This window comes from Ranitomeya variabilis, chromosome 4 (assembly GCF_051348905.1).
Source record: "Ranitomeya variabilis isolate aRanVar5 chromosome 4, aRanVar5.hap1, whole genome shotgun sequence".
NCBI lineage: Eukaryota > Metazoa > Chordata > Amphibia > Anura > Dendrobatidae > Ranitomeya > Ranitomeya variabilis.
This window is the reverse complement of record NC_135235.1, coordinates 444,803,850-444,823,675: the sequence shown is the minus strand read 5'-3', so window position 1 is coordinate 444,823,675 and position 19,826 is coordinate 444,803,850. Positions and strand designations below refer to the sequence as shown.

The following is a 19,826-nucleotide window of genomic DNA, read 5'->3' as shown; positions in this document are numbered from 1 at the left end:
AGCATATATCACCCCCTCACTACATGTACCAGTGTATATCACCCCCTCACTATATGTACCAGCATATATCACCCCTCACTACATGTACCAGCGTATATTACTCCCTCATTACATGTACCAGCATATATCACCCACTCACTACATGTACCAGCGTATATCACCCCCTCACTACATGTACCAGCGTATATCACTCCCTCATTACATGTACCAGCATATATCACCCCCTCACTAGATGTACCAGTGTACATCACCCCCTCCATACATGTACCAGCATATATCACCCCTCACTACATGTACCAGCATATATCACCCCTCATTACATGTACCAGCATATATCACTCCCTCATTACATGTACCAGCATATATCACCCCCTCACTAGATGTACCAGTGTACATCACCCCCTCACTACATGTACCAGCATATATCACCCCTCACTACATGTACCAGCATATATCACCCCTCACTACATGTACCAGCGTATATCACCCCCTCACTACATGTACCAGTGTATATCACCCCCTCACTCCATGTACCAGCATATATCACCCCTCACTACATGTACCAGCATATATCACCCCTCACTACATGTACCAGTGTATATCACCCACTCACTACATGTACCAGCATATATCACCCCCTCACTACATGTACCAGCATATATCACCCACTCACTACATGTACCAGCGTATATCACCCCTTCACTACATGTACCAGCGTATATCAGCCCCTCACCACATGTACCAGTGTATGTCACCCCCTCACTACATGTACCAGGGTCTGTCACCCCCTCACCACATGTACCAGCATATATCACCCCCTCACTAGATGTACCAGTGTACATCACCCCCTCAGTACATGTAGCAGTGTATATCACTCCCTCATTACATGTACCAGCATATATCACCCCCTCACTAGATGTACCAGTGTACATCACCCCCTCACTACATGTACCAGCATATATCACCCCTCACTACATGTACCAGCGTATATCATCCCCTCACTACATGTACCAGTGTATATTACCCCCTCACTACATGTACCAGCATATATCACCCCTCACTACATGTACCAGCGTATATCACCCCCTCACTACATGTACCAGCATATATCACCCCTCACTACATGTACCAGCATATATCACCCCTCACTACATGTACCAGCATATATCACCCCCTCACTACATGTACCAGCATATATCACCCCCTCACTACATGTACCAGCATATATCACCCCTCACTACATGTACCAGCATATATCACCCCTCACTACATGTACCAGCATATATCACCCCTCACTACATGTACCAGCATATATCACCCCTCACTACATGTACCAGCATTTATCACCCCCTCACTACATGTACCAGCATATATCACCCCTCACTACATGTACCAGCATATATCTCCCCTCACTACATGTACCAGCATATATCACCCCCTCACTACATGTACCAGCATATATCACCCCCTCACTACATGTACCAGCATATATCACCCCCTCAGTACATGTACCAGCATATATCACCCCCTCAGTACATGTACCAGCATATATTACCCCCTCAGTACATGTACCAGCATATATCACCCCCTCAGTACATGTACCAGCATATATCACCCCCTCAGTATATGTACCAGCATATATCACCCCCTCAGTACATGTACCAGCATATATCACCACTCACTACATGTACCAGCGTATATCACTCCCTCATTACATGTACCAGCATATATCACCCCTCACTAGATGTACCAGTGTACATCACCCCCTCCGTACATGTAGCAGTGTATATCACTCCCTCATTACATGTACCAGCATATATCACCCCTCACTACATGTACCAGCGTATATCACCCCCTCACTACATGTACCAGTGTATATCACCCCCTCACTCCATGTACCAGCATATATCACCCCCTCACTACATGTACCAGCATATATCACCCCCTCACTACATGTACCAGCATATATCACCCCTCACTACATGTACCAACGTATATTACTCCCTCATTACATGTACCAGCATATATCACCCACTCACTACATGTACCAGCGTATATCACCCCCTCACTACATGTACCAGCGTATATCACTCCCTCATTACATGTACCAGCATATATCACCCCCTCCATACATGTACCAGCATATATCACCCCTCACTACATGTACCAGCATATATCACCCCTCATTACATGTACCAGCATATATCACTCCCTCATTACATGTGCCAGCATATATCACCCCCTCACTAGATGTACCAGTGTACATCACCCCCTCACTACATGTACCAGCATATATCACCCCTCACTACATGTACCAGCGTATATCACCCCCTCACTACATGTACCAGTGTATATCACCCCCTCACTCCATGTACCAGCATATATCACCCCTCACTACATGTACCAGCATATATCACCCCTCACTACATGTACCAGTGTATATCACCCCCTCACTATATGTACCAGCATATATCACCCCTCACTACATGTACCAGCGTATATCATCCCCTCACTACATGTACCAGTGTATATTACCCCCTCACTACATGTACCAGCATACATCACCCCCTCACTACATGTACCAGGGTACATCACCCCCTTGATATGTGTACCAGTGTATATCACCCTATTACTACGTGTAACAGTGTATATAACTTCCTCTCTACATGTACCAGCATATATCACCCCCTCACTACATGTACCAGCGTATATCACCCCCTCACTACATGTACCAGCGTATATCACCCCCTCACTACATGTACCAGTGTATGTCACCCCCTCACTACATGTACCAGCGTATGTCACCCCCTCACTACATGTACCAGCGTATATCACCCCCTCACTACATGTTCCAGTGTATGTCACCCCCTCACTACATGTACCAGCGTATGTCACCTCCTCACTACATGTACCAGTGTATATAACTTCCTCTCTACGTGTGCCAGTGTATATCACCCCCTCACTACATGTAACAGTGTATATAACTTCCTCTTTACATGTAACAGTGTATATCACCCCCTCACTACATGTACCAGTGTATATCACCCCCTCACTACACGTACCAGTGTATATCACCCCCTCACTACATGTAACAGTGTATATCACCCCCTCACTACATGTACCAGTGTATATCACCCCCTTACTACACGTTCCAGTGTATATCACCCCCTCACTACATGTACCAGTGTATATCTCCCCCTCACTACACGTACCAGTGTATATCACCCCCTTACTACACGTACCAGTGTATATCACCCCCTCACTACACATACAAGTGTATATCACCCCCTCACTACATGTACCAGTATACATCACCCCCTTGATACGTGTACCAGTGTATATCACCCTTACTACGTGTAACAGTGTATATAACATCCTCTCTACATGTACCAGCGTACATCACCCTCTCACTACATGTGCCAGTGTATATCACCCCCTCACTACATGTAACAGTGTATATAGCCTCCTCTCTACATGTACCAGTGTATATGACCCCCTCACTACATGTACCAGTGTATATCAACCCCTCACTACATGTATCAGTGTATGTCACCCCCTCACTATATGTACCAATGTATGTCACCCCCTCACTACTTGTACCAGTATATATCACCTCCCCATTTCATGTACCAGTGTATGTCACACCTTCACTACATGTACTAATATACGGTATATTAATGTCTCGCTTCATGTACCATTTTATAATAAAATACAGAAGCACTAATTTGAAAACCTGTGCCTAGTACATACAGTATTGTATAGGTATTTACTAGATTTGAGGTGGAATTACATTACAGGCTTCTGTGGACTCTTTTGAGTGTCTTAACACAATAATTTGTGTTACAACATTACAGACACATATTTCTATTGTAATGTAGGAATGTTTAAGACTTAGTTATGTATGTGGTTTGATGCCAATGCAAGGGTGTTTGATATAGTTCCTACCTGAGGCTGGATTCGAGCAAATGACTAGCCTTTATAGTATATCATAGTCTCCTCTGTATTTTTTTGTCCATCTGACCATTCCCCTGTGCCTTATCTGTACATCTCTTGTGTGCTTGCGTCATTGTGATGTAAAGTCTGAGACTTAGCATGCCTTCACTGCCAATATTCTGATATCTTAAGACAAAGTCATGTGCCATCAATTTATGGGTGTGAAAAGTATGTGGGACTGGAATGTTCAGAATGTGCCCCCATGAGTGGTAATATGTGGATGTATACCCTATGCAGGAATTGTATATGCACATCAATTCTATGTTTATTATAAACTACTGCATATAAACACACTGCTGTGCATATAATACAGCATAAAGTACACTAAAACACTCACCCACACTGCTGTGTCTATAATACAGCATAATGTACACTAAAACACTCACCCACAATGCTGTGTATATAATACAGCATAATGTACACTAAAACACTCACCCACACTGCTGTGTACATAATACTAGCTATTGAACCCGTTCTACGCCCGGGTGGCGAGCATTTATATTGGTATATGGTCTCCATCCTGGTATGTGCTGCTCCCATCTTGCTCTCCCATCCTGTCATGTGCTGCTCCATCCTGCGCCCCCATCCTATCATGTGCTGCTCCATCCTGCGCACCCATCCTATCATGTGCTGCTCCATCCTGCGTCCCCATCCTGTCATGTGCTCCCATCCTGCGCCCCCATTCTGTCATATGCTGTTCCATCCTACACCCCCATCCTGTCATGTGTGTGCCCCCATTCTGTCATGTGCTGCTCCCATCCTGTGCCCCCATTCTGTCATGTGCTGCTCCCATCCTGTCATGTGCTCCCATAACGCGCCCTATCCTGTCGTGTTCTCCCATCCTGCACCCCCATCCTGTCATGTGTGCACCCCCATTCTGTCATGTGCTGCTCCCATCGTGCACAATCATTCTGTCATGTGCTGCTCCCATACCGCGCCCCCATTCTGTCATGTGCTGCTCCCATCCCGCGCCCCCATTCTATCATGTGCTGCTCCCATCCTGCGCCCCCATTCTGTTGTAATGTGCTGCACCCATTCTGCCTGTTCCTGTTTCCATTCTGCCATATGTTGCTCCCATCTTTCTCTCTCCGGCTCTACTGCCCAAGTGCGGCTGTGCCGAGTGCGGGCGGCTGTGCTGAGTGTGGGCGGCTGTGCTGAGTGTGGGCGGCTGTGCTGAGTGCGGGCGGCTGTGCTGAGTGCGGGCGGCTGTGCTGAGTGCGGGCGGCTGTGCTGAGTGCGGGCGGCTGTGCTGAGTGCGGGCGGCTGTGCTGAGTGCGGGCGGCTGTGCTGAGTGCGGGCGGCTGTGCGTGGCTGTGCTGAGTGCAGGCGGCTGTGCTGAGTGCGGGCGGCTGTGCTGAGTGCGGGCGGCTGTGCTGAGTGCGGGCGGCTGTGCTGAGTGCGGGCGGCTGTGCGTGGCGGTGCTGAGTGCGGGCGGCTGTGCGGGCAGCTGTGCTGAGTGCGGGCGGCTGTGCTGAGTGCGGGCGGCTGTGCTGAGTGCGGGCGGCTGTGCGTGGCTGTGCTGAGTGCGGGCGGCTGTGCGTGGCTGTGGTGAGTGCGGGCGGCTGTGGGTGGCTGTGGTGAGTGCGGGCGGCTGTGCGTGGCTGTGGTGAGTGCGGGCGGCTGTGCATGGCGGTGCTGAGTGCGGGCGGCTGTGCGTGGCGGTGCTGAGTGCGGGCGGCTGTGTGTGGCTGTCATGTGCTGCTCCCATCGTGCACAATCATTCTGTCATGTGCTGCTCCCATCCCGCGCCCCCATTCTGTCATGTGCTGCTCCCATCCCGCGCCCCCATTCTATCATGTGCTGCTCCCATCCTGCGCCCCCATTCTGTTGTAATGTGCTGCACCCATTCTGCCTGTTCCTGTTTCCATTCTGCCATATGTTGCTCCCATCTTTCTCTCTCCGGCTCTACTGCCCAAGTGCGGCTGTGCCGAGTGCGGGCGGCTGTGCTGAGTGTGGGCGGCTGTGCTGAGTGTGGGCGGCTGTGCTGAGTGTGGGCGGCTGTGCTGAGTGTGGGCGGCTGTGCTGAGTGTGGGCGGCTGTGCTGAGTGCGGGCGGCTGTGCTGAGTGCGGGCGGCTGTGCGTGGCTGTGCTGAGTGCAGGCGGCTGTGCTGAGTGCGGGCGGTGCTGAGTGCGGGCGGCTGTGCGGGCGGCTGTGCTGAGTGCGGGCGGCTGTGCTGAGTGCGGGCGGCTGTGCTGAGTGCGGGCGGCTGTGCTGAGTGCGGGCGGCTGTGCGTGGCTGTGCTGAGTGCCGGTGGCTGTGCGTGGCTGTGGTGAGTGTGGGCGGCTGTGGGTGGCTGTGGTGAGTGCGGGCGGCTGTGCGTGGCTGTGGTGAGTGCGGGCGGCTGTGGGTGGCTGTGGTGAGTGCGGGCGGCTGTGCGTGGCTGTGGTGAGTGCGGGCGGCTGTGCATGGCGGTGCTGAGTGCGGGCGGCTGTGCGGGCGGCTGTGCTGAGTGCGGGCGGCTGTGCTGAGTGCGGGCGGCTGTGCTGAGTGCGGGCGGCTGTGCTGAGTGCGGGCGGCTGTGCTGAGTGCGGGCGGCTGTGCGTGGCGGTGCTGAGTGCGGGCGGCTGTGCGTGGCTGTGCTGAGTGCCGGTGGCTGTGCGTGGCTGTGGTGAGTGCGGGCGGCTGTGCGTGGCTGTGGTGAGTGCGGTCGCGGCTGTGCGTGGCGGTGCTGAGTGCGGTCGCGGCTGTGCGTGGCGGTGTTGAGTGCGGGCGGCTGTGCGTGGCGGTGCTGAGTGCCGGCGGCTGTGCGTGGCTGTGCTGAGTGCCGGCGGCTGTGCGTGGCTGTGGTGAGTGCGGGCGGCTGTGCGTGGCTGTGGTGAGTGTGGGCGGCTGTGGGTGGCTGTGGTGAGTGCGGGCGGCTGTGCATGGCTGTGGTGAGTGCGGGCGGCTGTGGGTGGCTGTGGTGAGTGCGGGCGGCTGTGCGTGGCTGTGGTGAGTGCGGGCGGCTGTGCGTGGCGGTGCTGAGTGCGGGCGGCTGTGCGTGGCGGTGCTGAGTGCGGGCGGCTGTGTGTGGCTGTCATGTGCTGCTCCCATCGTGCACAATCATTCTGTCATGTGCTGCTCCCATCCCGCGCCCCCATTCTGTCATGTGCTGCTCCCATCCCGCGCCCCCATTCTATCATGTGCTGCTCCCATCCTGCGCCCCCATTCTGTTGTAATGTGCTGCACCCATTCTGCCTGTTCCTGTTTCCATTCTGCCATATGTTGCTCCCATCTTTCTCTCTCCGGCTCTACTGCCCAAGTGCGGCTGTGCCGAGTGCGGGCGGCTGTGCTGAGTGTGGGCGGCTGTGCTGAGTGTGGGCGGCTGTGCTGAGTGTGGGCGGCTGTGCTGAGTGCGGGCGGCTGTGCTGAGTGCGGGCGGCTGTGCGTGGCTGTGCTGAGTGCAGGCGGCTGTGCTGAGTGCGGGCGGCTGTGCGTGGCGGTGCTGAGTGCGGGCGGCTGTGCTGAGTGCGGGCGGCTGTGCTGAGTGCGGGCGGCTGTGCTGAGTGCGGGCGGCTGTGCTGAGTGCGGGCGGCTGTGCTGAGTGCGGGCGGCTGTGCTGAGTGCGGGCGGCTGTGCTGAGTGCGGGCGGCTGTGCTGAGTGCGGGCGGCTGTGCTGAGTGCGGGCGGCTGTGCGTGGCGGTGCTGAGTGCGGGCGGCTGTGCATGGCGGTGCTGAGTGCGGGCGGCTGTGCGTGGCGGTGCTGAGTGCGGGCGGCTGTGCGTGGCGGTGCCGAGAGCGGGCGGCTGTGCGTGGCGGTGCCGAGTGCGGGCGGCTGTGCGTGGCGGTGCCGAGTGCGGACGGCTGTGCGTGGCGGTGCCGAGTGCGGGCGGCTGTGCGTGGTGGTGCTGAGTGCGGGCGGCTGTGCGTGGCGGTGCTGAGTGCGGGCGGCTGTGCGTGGCTGTGCTGAGTGCCGGCGGCTGTGCGTCGCTGTGGTGAGTGCGGGCGGCTGTGCGTGGCTGTGGTGAGTGCGGGCGGCTGTGGTGAGTGCGGGCGGCTGTGCGTGGCTGTGGTGAGTGCGGGCGGCTGTGGGTGGCTGTGGTGAGTGCGGGCAGCTGTGGGTGGCTGTGGTGAGTGCGGGCGGCTGTGCGTGGCTGTGGTGAGTGCGGGCGGCTGTGCGTGGCGGTGCTGAGTGCGGGCGGCTGTGCGTGGCGGTGCTGAGTGCGGGCGGCTGTGTGTGGCTGTGCTGAGTGCGGGCGGCTGTGCTGAGTGCGGGCGGCTGTGTGTGGCGGTGCTGAGTGCGGGCGGCTGTGCGTGGCTGTGCTGAGTGCGGGCGGCTGCGTGGCTGTGCTGAGTGCGGGCGGCTGTGCGTGTCGGTGCTGAGTGCGGGCGGCTGTGCGTGGCGGTGCTGAGTGCGGGCGGCTGTGCGTGGCGGTGCTGAGTGCGGGCGGCTGTGCGTGGCGGTGCTGAGTGCCGGCGGCTGTGCGTGGCGGTGCTGAGTGCCGGCGGCTGTGCGTGGCTGTGCTGAGTGCCGGTGGCTGTGCGTGGCTGTGGTGAGTGCGGGCGGCTGTGCGTGGCTGTGGTGAGTGCGGTCGCGGTTGTGCGTGGCGGTGCTGAGTGCGGTCGCGGCTGTGCGTGGCGGTGCTGAGTGCGGTCGCGGCTGTGCGTGGCGGTGCTGAGTGCGGGCGGCTGTGCGTGGCGGTGCTGAGTGCGGGCGGCTGTGGGTGGCTGTGGTGAGTGCGGGCGGCTGTGCGTGGCTGTGGTGAGTGCGGGCGGCTGTGCGTTGCGGTGCTGAGTGCGGGCGGCTGTGCGTGGCGGTGCTGAGTGCGGGCGGCTGTGCGTGGCGGTGCTGAGTGCGGGCGGCTGTGCGTGGCGGTGCTGAGTGCGGGCAGCTGTGTGTGGCTGTGCTGAGTGCGGGCGGCTGTGCGTGGCGGTGCTGAGTGCGGGCGGCTGTGCGTGGCGGTGCTGAGTGCCGGCGGCTGTGCGTGGCTGTGCTGAGTGCCGGCGGCTGTGCGTATCTGTGGTGAGTGTGGGCGGCTGTGCGTGGCTGTGGTGAGTGCGGTCACGGCTGTGCGTGGCGGTGCTGAGTGCGGGCGGCTGTGCGTGGCGGTGCTGAGTGCGGGCGGCTGTGCGTGGCTGTGCTGAGTGCCGGCGGCTGTGCGTGGCTGTGGTGAGTGCGGGCGGCTGTGCGTGGCTGTGGTGAGTGCGGGTGGCTGTGCGTGGCGGTGCTGAGTGCGGGCGGCTGTGCGTGGCGGTGCTTAGTGCGGGCGGATGTGCGTGGCTGTGCTGAGTGCGGGCGGCTGTGCTGAGTGCGGGCGGCTGTGCGTGGCTGTGCTGAGTGCCGGCGGCTGTGCGTGGCTGTGCTGAGTGCGGGCGGCTGTGCTGAGTGCGGGCGGCTGTGCGTGGCTGTGGTGAGTGCGGGCGGCTGTGCGTGGCTGTGCTGAGTGCGGGCAGCTGTGCGTGGCTGTGGTGAGTGCGGGCGGCTGTGCGTGGCTGTGCTGAGTGCGGGCGGCTGTGCGTGGCTGTGCTGAGTGCGGGCAGCTGTGCGTGGCTGTGCTGAGTGCCGTCGGCTGTGCGTGGCGGTGCTGAGTGCGGGCGGCTGTGCGTGGCGGTGCTGAGTGCGGGCGGCTGTGCGTGGCGGTGCTGAGTGCGGGCGGCTGTGCGTGGCTGTGCTGAGTGCCGGCGGCTGTGCGTGGCTGTGGTGAGTGCGGGCGGCTGTGCGTGGCTGTGGTGAGTGCGGGTGGCTGTGCGTGGCGGTGCTGAGTGCGGGCGGCTGTGCATGGCGGTGCTGAGTGCGGGCGGATGTGCGTGGCTGTGCTGAGTGCGGGCGGCTGTGCTGAGTGCGGGCGGCTGTGCGTGGCTGTGCTGAGTGCCGGCGGCTGTGCGTGGCTGTGCTGAGTGCGGGCGGCTGTGCTGAGTGCGGGCGGCTGTGCGTGGCTGTGGTGAGTGCGGGCGGCTGTGCGTGGCTGTGCTGAGTGCGGGCAGCTGTGCGTGGCTGTGGTGAGTGCGGGCGGCTGTGCGTGGCTGTGCTGAGTGCGGGCGGCTGTGCGTGGCTGTGCTGAGTGCGGGCAGCTGTGCGTGGCTGTGCTGAGTGCCGTCGGCTGTGCGTGGCGGTGCTGAGTGCGGGCGGCTGTGCGTGGCGGTGCTGAGTGCGGGCGGCTGTGCGTGGCGGTGCTGAGTGCGGGCGGCTGTGCGTGGCTGTGCTGAGTGCCGGCGGCTGTGCGTGGCTGTGGTGAGTGCGGGCGGCTGTGCGTGGCTGTGGTGAGTGCGGGTGGCTGTGCGTGGCGGTGCTGAGTGCGGGCGGCTGTGCGTGGCGGTGCTGAGTGCGGGCGGATGTGCGTGGCTGTGCTGAGTGCGGGCGGCTGTGCTGAGTGCGGGCGGCTGTGCGTGGCTGTGCTGAGTGGCGGCGGCTGTGCGTGGCTGTGCTGAGTGCGGGCGGCTGTGCTGAGTGCGGGCGGCTGTGCGTGGCTGTGGTGAGTGCGGGCGGCTGTGCGTGGCTGTGCTGAGTGCGGGCAGCTGTGCGTGGCTGTGGTGAGTGCGGGCGGCTGTGCGTGGCTGTGCTGAGTGCGGGCGGCTGTGCGTGGCTGTGCTGAGTGCGGGCAGCTGTGCGTGGCTGTGCTGAGTGCCGTCGGCTGTGCGTGGCGGTGCTGAGTGCGGGCGGCTGTGCGTGGCTGTGGTGAGTGCGGGCGGCTGTGCATGGCTGTGGTGAGTACGGGCGGCCGTGCGTGGCTGTGGTGGGCGCCGAGTGCCGAGGGCCTGAGCAGGTGGGGACACCGGCGCGCTGTGGGGGTCAGGTGCCGGAGCCGCCGCTAGCTCCGGCCCCCGGCACTTGCTATATTTACCTGTCCCCGTTCCACCGATGCGCGCTGCTCCATCCTCCACATCCTCTGGCTGTGACTGTTCACTCAGTCAGAGGGCGGTGCGCATTAAGCGCGTCATCGTTCCCTTTGAACTGAACGTCACAGGCAGAGGATGTGGAGGACGGAGCAGCGCGCATCGGTGGAACGGGACAGGTAAATATACTCGCCCTCACCCTCCTGGCTCGTCCCTGATTCTCCGTTGGAGATCGCGGTGTGCGTTCAGTTCTTACGCATACCGCAGTCTCCTGGGAGCGTCACTCTGTGGGGTCCAGACTGCGCCGGCGCTTGCGCAGTCTATAAAGGCTTCGGACAGAGTGACGCTCCCAGCGTTATATTATAGATAGCATAATGTACACTAAAACACTCACCCACACTGCTGTGTATATGTATATGTTTTAGAGGAACAAGACAGTCCCAAAAAGTAGTCCAGTAGGCATGTTATATACAGTATGTCTTATAACTTCACTCTCCTGTAAGAAGTACAATAGAAGTACAAAGAGTTAAATTTAGGGATTTACTATAGAAACAGGATAGCTCTTGAACACCTTTGCCAATCCCAAGATCTCAGTCTGTGGTTCTAATTTTCCACAGAAGGCTTGTAGGAACGGAAGCACCTACTAAATTTTATAGTAGGTCCGGGATTCTCATTAGGTGTAAAGTGGGCTTTTGTCACATTTTTATTGTTTATTTAATCATCTAGAAGAGTTTGTAGCTACTATCCTGGAGAACAGAACTTCATATCGTCACTGACATTGTCCTACAACGTTGAGCTCTGAACTTTCAAACTCATCCTCGTAAGAGACAGAATCCCACATCACTACTATCACCAGCTTTGTATCCAGAACATCACATCATCTAAATCATAGACCCCGGACAAAGAACTCCAGATTATCATTTACACCTATCTTGTCGCCTTTGGGTAACATTGAAATCTATAGAAATCTATAGAAAATAAGTCATATATTAGTGATGATGAGCTTTTGTGAATTTTGGGGGAATTTTTGATGTGCTCTTATTTTTATAGATCCAGACGCATTCCTTAAGTCGGCCCGTCTGCAGCGACTACCATCTTCATCCTCAGAAATGGGAAGCCAAGACGCCTCCCCACTTCGAGAGACCATCAAGGACCCTTTCAGCTCAGACTGCAGCTGTCGACAGGATGGTCTTACTGTCATCATAACTGCCTGCATTACATTTGCTCTGGGTGTCACAATAGCACTTATAATGCAGATATATTTTGGGGATCCTCAGGTAAGAGAGAAGATGTAACTGGTAATTAGACACCAGTTTTTCTTTTCCTAGCTTTTATATTCTTTATGTTATTTTTTGCTCTATATTAGTTTATTTTACCTCTTTTTTTCCAGAGAAGATTTCAATTCTTAAAGTTATCTGTTGCATAATTGAACATCAATTAATTCCTTGATTCTGATGTGATTTCCAAGATCTCTGCTTGCTATCATTCAAACCTTTAGACTATGTTCACAAATTGCTTTTTTGCTGCTATTTTTTCTGCAGCCAAAACCTGATCTCTTGGAAGAAGTCCGTAGGCACTACTATGGTCGTGGTGCTCAAGTAGGTGCCCAAACCGTACAATATTAGAGATAAACTTGGCACACACGTCGTGAGATGCAGTGAAGATTTAATATAAACAAAGTACATACAGTAGACGTTTCGGTCACTTTCGGACCTTCATCAATGTACCTCACTTTGAGATAACAGATTTTGGGGTCACAAGGGTAATATACCCCACTTGTAAAAGGACAGCAGTCTTAGATAAGGCCGTAACGGGCGCAAATGGCAGAAGTAACGGACGTGGCATCCACACACGGGACTAGCGGTGTGCAAAAAACAAGCCTTCACCTAACCCGAGATCGCGAAAAATGGAGATGCTACGCGTATAGGAAAATGGCGCAATTTTTTTTTTTACTTTGACATTTTTTTTCACCACTTAAATAAAAAAGAACCTAGACATGTTTGGCATCTGTGACCTGGAGAATCACAATGGCAGGTCAGTTTTAGCATTTAGTGAACATGGTAAAAAAAAAACAAAAAAAAAGTGTGGGATTGCACTTTTTTGCAATTTCACCGCACTTGGAATTTTTTTTCCCGTTTTCGAGTACACGACATGCTAAAATCAATGATGTCGTTCAAAAGTCCAACCCGTCCCCGCAAAAAAAAAAAGCCCTCACAGGGCCATATTGACGGAAAAATAAAAAAGTTATGGCTCTGGGAAGAAAAGGAGCAAAAAATGAAAATACAAAACCAAAAATAGCTCTGTTCGTTAAGGGGTTAACAGTTACGGTAAAATGAAAGCACCTTTGTGATCAGTTGCAAGAGGTCACAAAGGCAGCTTTTGTTTGACAGTTTTTGTCAGTTTTCTTATTACCAGAGCCACACTTGTCTGAAGGCTGTGTCTGGAATTACAGCGAAAAACATATATACTTAAAAGAGTAATCGTCATTTAAAATGTTATTTCATAAATCAATAGTACACGTGAAAATAAACAACTTTGTAATATATGTTATCAGAGAAATCTGCTTTCTCTGCTAATATTGATCAGTCATTCTCAGTAATGGAAAGTGTCTTCACTGAATACAGATTTATTACAAAGTTGCTTATTTTCACGTGTACTAACGACTTATGAAATTAAAATTAAATTGATGGTTAAGATTTAAATATAGCAAATTATACACCTTACTAAAACAGCTCAATTATCAAATGTGCTCCAGTCTGTAGACATCACTACCAGTCCTGGCTGTTCCACCTGAATTTGACATAGAGGACTGGCTGATCCACTTCAATAGCATAGCCAGAAATGGGGATGGCTGAACTACTGAAGTAAACCAGTCAGCCCCTTCATAGACCGGTCAGACCTAGACCTCTTGGAATCCGGAACAGAAGCGACAATCTACAAACTGGAACATGGTTGAATATTGAACTATATTTGTTGGCTGTACAATTTGCCATTTTTAATTACTAAGTTCTATAATATGCCATTTTAGGTTGTAGTGTGAACTGGGGTTGCAAGAACCCACCAGTAACACTGACTTTGGGGCCTCGCTCTTTAGCTATATGCCCATATTACATTACCCTCTTTAATAAATTTCCATATGCTTCTATATAATAATACACTAGGTAGTTTTCTGGATGAATGATGAGAAGTTACTTTTGTCTGTACATAGTGAATCATGTGTATTGGGCCAACTACTGCTAATGTTGGGGGGTAAGTGGGTTACTCCTGCACAGGGGCCCACCAGGGAATTCACCTGTTCCCGGTGGGCCAGTCCAAGCCTGTTTAGGTATAATATTTTATAATCACTTAAGTTTTTGACCCCACGGACAAAAAAGTGCATGAATACAGTACTATACTTAAAGTGATCCTCCACCATGGCTCTGAAAAGGGACTATCCATTTTCTCACGCATAGCCACCCTACCTGGTGTCTTCTGTTTGCGCCCTTCACTGAGACCAATGTTATAGTCCTCCTGTATCAAAGATGGCTGTTTCAGTGGCATAGAGAACGCAATGGTAGGCCTGAACCATGACTTTTCTGTGTTGTGGAGGCCCGGTTTAGACCAGCCACTGCTCCATATGTCAATATGGTGGCCATCTTGTATGTAGGAGGGACAAATCGCCAATTTCAGAGGAGGAAGCAGCAGGAGGTAAATGGTGGACACGAGGAAGAGTGACTATGCATGAAAAATTCACTTTTCATTGTTGTCAGGGTGTGCGGTTGCTTTATTATACATAATGAAAAACGAATGTATAACTTGATATTTGCCCCCTCTAGATCTTCCACCAAGGGGCAGTAGTGAGTGATGCTTCTCATTGTACAGCTTTGGGTATTGAAGTGTTGGAGAAAAGGGGGAGCTCCGTGGATGCTGCTATTGCTACCGCCCTGTGTCTTGGGATTGTTAATCCACATACATCAGGCATTGGAGGGTAAGTGTCAATGAGTAATTACCTTTTATTTGTGGTCTTTAATTATAAATAAAGGTTTTCTTTTCATGGTAAACTTAAAGGAATTGTCCAGGATTTAAAAAAAAAAAAAAGGATTTTTTATTTTAGAAACGGTACCACCCATGTCTATTGTTCAGTGTGGCACTTGAATACGAGAAACAATGGAAACACAAGAATGGTGTGGTTCTAGAAAAAAAAGCCAACCAGACCCTTTTCCTAATCCTTGGCAATCCCTTGAAGAGAGGAGGCCAGAGACTAATATTGAGTCTTGTTTGCTTGGCTTGTGATGATGAGAAACGCGGATAGAAAAATGAACATTCACGCCTCTGTCATTCTGCCAATAGCTTTCTCTCTTTTATGGGTTGTTACCTTACATCAGGATCTTTCTTTACCACAATAGACATTTCTAGAAGATTTAGGAATTTCATTAAATAAACACTATTGAGATGGTTGGATGATAGGTTCACATAATGAGTATATCAAAGTTACCCTGCCACTACATATTACTGCAGGTATATACCCTGATGTTAAGAAATCAATAAAACAGTGCCACCTAGTGTTAAAAAATTGTGAAACGTTGCAATATTTAGTCTCCAGTTTTCAATTTTTTGTGGAATTAATAACAACTTGTTTGGAAAAGTACGGTATGTATCATCACTGCACTATATTTTATAGAAGATATGATTACATAGTCAGTGCTTGTCTATGTTATTTTTTAACAGAGGTGGTGTGATGCTGGTCCATGACATAAGAAACAACGTGACAGATGTCATTGATTTTCGGGAGACAGCACCATCTGGAATACATCATGATTTTTTGCAGTATTGGAAACACAAGGTAAGATATAAATGCTTCTGCCATAGTCCATAATTATCGGCCTATAAGAAAGATGAGGGCTGAGAAATAACTGCCTCTTATATCCGGTAACACTTATTCGTAACACTTATTCCAGGAGAGGAAAAGAAAATAGCAAATAACCGAAAATTCCAGCATGGGGGAATCAACATTGTGTTATGTAAGGTTATTGGAACATCCATATGTAAAGTTTCTACCCATGACAAGCAAATAACTAGTCTGTTGGCGCTCACTGAAGCTCCTTTTACATGGACCAAGGCATGAGAATCAAGAGCGGTCCTGATACATTGCACATTGTCGGCAGCACATCCCCTGTTTACATGAGATGTGCTTCCGACAACAATTTTATGGCCTGTGTAAATGATTCGATTAGCTAACGACCGAGTATGCTTGCACCCGTCAATGAATGGGAATAAGAATTCTTATGAATTATGATTGGCCGGTGTAAAGGGGCCTTAAATGACAGAATCTGTCAACAGCAATCCAATGCCAATTATCAGTCTGCAGTGCTGGGCAAAACTTTTATACAGGAATATATTCAAAAATAGAAAAGTTTATCGTTTATATTTATCAATTAACAAACTGTAAGGTGATTGAACAAATAGAAATATTAATCAAATGAGTATTAGGTGTAATTATCCTTTGCCTTCAAAGCATCAATTCTTCTAGGTACACTTGTATACAGTTTTTGTAGAAACTTAGGTTGTTCCAAATATTTTGGAGAACTAACCACAGATCTTCTGTGGATTTAGACTTGTGCAAATCCTTCTGTCTCTTCATGTAACCAAGGACAGACTTGATGTTTAGATCAGGGCTCTGTGGGGGCCATATTATCATTTCCAGGTCTCCTTGTTCTTCTTTACACTAAAGCCAGTTCTTAATGATATTGGCTGTATGTTTTCTGTCATTGTTATGTGGCAGAATATATTTGCTGCCAATGAGATGCTTCCATGATGGTAATGAATGATGGATAAGTATCTTTCTGTATGTCTCAGCATTGAGGACACCATTAATCTTGACCAAAACTGCATTTGTTGAAATACATCCCAAAACTTGGAGTGATCCTCCACCATGCTTCACTGTTGCCTGCAGCCCATCCACAATCGAACTTCCTTCTGTTACAGCCAGATATTTAACAATTTGACTTATTTGTCCAGATCAAGTGGCTGGTACCACTTTCTGCACTATAGTTCCTATGTTTACTCTGTCGCCTCATTGGGGGACACAGGACCATGGGTGTTATGCTGCTGTCCACTAGGAGGCGACACTATGCATAATCTGAAAAAGATTAACTGTGGCTCCTCCTGTGCAGTATACACCCCTGGACGGCATCAGCCTTCTCCAGTTTTTGCTTAGTGTCGCAAAGGCTCGTTCAATTTTCAAGGCAGCAAGGGCATCCATGGCTCCTGCGTTCGCTTCAGCTTGGGCTGCCAAGGCCATCCTGGCCTGGGCAAAGAATCTACAAGCCTTCCAAGCATCCGCTCCTCAACTGTCGGACCAAGCGGTTCCATTGCAGTTGTAGCAGATTACATGCTCCATGCAGCTCTGGTTTCAGCAAGGGGAGTCGCGGGGATAGCATCAAACCCCATCAGGCGTATCCTCTGGCTGCGGGAATGGAAAGCGGACGCAGCCTCAAAGAAGTCCCTCACGCACCTCCCCTACCTCAGTGGGAGACTTTTCGGTGAACAGTTGGATACTATGATATCCAACGCCACAGGGGGTAAGAGTACTTCTCTTCCCCAACTGAAACCTAAACGCACTTACCAGAAGCGTAACCAAACTCGATTCCGATCCTTTCGGAATTCCTCCGGCTGGTCCGTCTCACGTCCAGTACAAAATCGTAACCGTTCCCCACGCAGGGACAACTCACGATCGACGCAAAGGTCGGACAAGACCTGGCTGTCAAAAGCAGGCCAGTCTAAGCCCAGAGGAGGAAAATCTCAGACTTTCTCTTCCTCATGACTCACGGACTCCGGAAGACACCACACCGGTAGGCGGCCGACTTTTGCTCTTTCATCAAGTATGGCTGCCTATTACAGAAGACAGGTGGGTCATGGAACTAGTGTCTTCCGGATACAAAATAGACTTCACCTCCAACCCACCGGACAGGTTCTTCCTCTCTGTCCCCCCAAAACCGCCAGCCAAGGCTCGAGCCTACCACCAAGCGGTCTCCTCGCTTTATTAATCAGGAGTCATAGTACCGGTACCCATGACCGACCGTTTCCGAGGGTTCTACTCCAATCTGTTCGTAGTTCCCAAGAAAGGAGGCAGCGTACGGCCCATACTAGACCTAAAACAGCTCAACAAATATGTACGGGTCCGTCACTTCCGCATGTAGTCCCTTCGGTCCATCACTGCGTCCATGGAGAAGGGAGAATATCTCGCCTCCATAGACATACAAGACGCATACCTGCATATACCCATTGCACCTGCCCATCAGAGGTTTCTCAGGTTCGCAATAGGCCAGGACCACTACCAATTCGTGGCTCTCCCCTTTGGACTCGCCACGGCTCCCAGAGTGTCACCAAGGTCATGGCAGCAACCATGGACGTCCTGCATTCCAGAGGCATAGTAGTCGTTCCATACCTGGACGATCTACTCATCAAGGCTCCCACCTTCAAGGTTTGCGAGCTCAGCGTCTCAATCACAACCGATACTCTCAGTCGTATGGGCTGGTTAATCAACCTACAAAGTCATCACCAACTCCGAGTCAGTCCCTGACCTTCCTGGGAATGTTATTCAACACTTCCAGGGGTCTAGTGCTCCTTCCCAAGGACAAGGCACTGGCCCTCCGACTAGCAGATGAAGAAAAGAGGGTCTCTTGTGAGACTCCCGGCATGGCTCCTTCCTCGGCCCCCTATTATGGGGTGCCCAGTTGAAGTTGAGATGGCTATTCCCCATGCTACTCCTTCCCCAGTCCCTCGGGTGCTGGTTCGAAGTCGAGACTCCCTTCCCCAATTCCTTTTGGTTTCTGGGTTGAGGTCGAGGCGAGGATAAAGGCCCCTGAAGGTGACAATAGCACCTTCCCTATCCCTCTCTGGGGGTATAGGTTGAGACACCTCAGGTAGGGCCTGTACAGGCAGCATCCTACACCTCCAAGCAATAGGCCAGCACACTGCGCCTGCATCCAGGGACCCGCGGCTCAGCTGTGGGCTCCTGTTGGGCAAGTGGTCGTCAGCGGAAGCGTCCATGCCCATCAACATCCTGAAAATTCGTGCCATCCTTCTGGCATTGAGGGCTTTCCATCACTTACTGGCAGCCTCTTACATCAGGATACAGTCGGACAATACCACGACTGTGGCATATGTGACTCATCAAGGGGGGACCCGCAGTACCCAAGCGACACGGGAAGTGTCATATGTCCTCCGCTGGGCGGAGGACACAGGGTCGGTCCTTCGGCGGTCCACGTTCGGGTGTGGACAACTGGGAAGCAGACTTCCTCAGCCGACAAGGAATAGACTCGGGAGAGTGGTCTCTCCATCCCGAAATTTTTCTACAGATCTGTCTCCGCTGGGGGACCCCGGATGTGGACCTAATGGCATCCCATTTCAATGCCAAGGTCTCCAACTTCATTGCCTGAACTCACGATCCGCGGTCGCTCGGAGCAGTCGCTCTGGTTCAGGACTGGACTCAGTTCCAGCTTCTGTATATTTTTTCCACCTCTCCCCCTGATATTCAGAGGGTGAGGAAGATCAAACAAGGGGGAGTTTCAACTATCCTCATTGCACCGGACTGGCCCGGACGCACATGGTACGCCGACATCGTACAACTCACAGCAGACGCCCCCTGGCGTCTCCCCGACCGCCACGATCTTCTATCACAAGAGCCGTTCTACCACCAGAACTCAAGGGCTCTCAACTTGATGGCGTGGCCCTTGAGATCTGGGTTCTAACCCAGGCAGGGTTCTCGACAGAGGTCATTGCAACCATGATCAGAGCACGGAAATCAGCCTCTGCCAAGATGTATTACCGTACCTGGAAAGTTTTCTTTACCTGGTGCGAATCTCGTGGCTAGGTTCCACTCCCTTATTCCCTACCCAAAGCTCTTGGTTTTCTCCAAGCGGGTCTGGAGGCCAGTCTGTCATTGGGCTCGCCTAAAGCCAGGTGTCAGCCCTCTCAGTGCTTTTTCCAAAAGCACATTGCTACCAAGCCGCAAGTAAGGCCTTTTCCTTCAGGGGGTTCCCCGATTGGTTCCCCCCTACAGACGACCACTAGAAACGTGGGACCTCATCCTGGTCCT

At 52.5% G+C, this 19,826-nt stretch overlaps 2 protein-coding genes across 3 annotated transcripts in view; one reads left to right on the top strand and one right to left on the bottom strand.

The window, feature by feature from the left end:
* The window catches only part of LOC143769001 (ubiquitin carboxyl-terminal hydrolase CYLD-like), a 198,206-nt gene that overhangs the window by 100,344 nt on the left and 78,036 nt on the right, over window positions 1-19,826 (bottom strand). The gene's annotated exons all lie outside the window — the stretch shown is intronic.
* Window positions 1-19,826, top strand: part of GGT7 (gamma-glutamyltransferase 7) — a 71,007-nt gene that overhangs the window by 7,727 nt on the left and 43,454 nt on the right. For both annotated transcript variants that reach the window (XM_077251513.1, XM_077251515.1), the window contains exons 2-4: window positions 11,798-12,024; window positions 14,563-14,714; window positions 15,455-15,569. In XM_077251513.1, coding sequence (XP_077107628.1) covers window positions 11,798-12,024; window positions 14,563-14,714; window positions 15,455-15,569 — 494 coding nt within the window. The remainder of the gene's footprint in view (window positions 1-11,797; window positions 12,025-14,562; window positions 14,715-15,454; window positions 15,570-19,826) is intronic.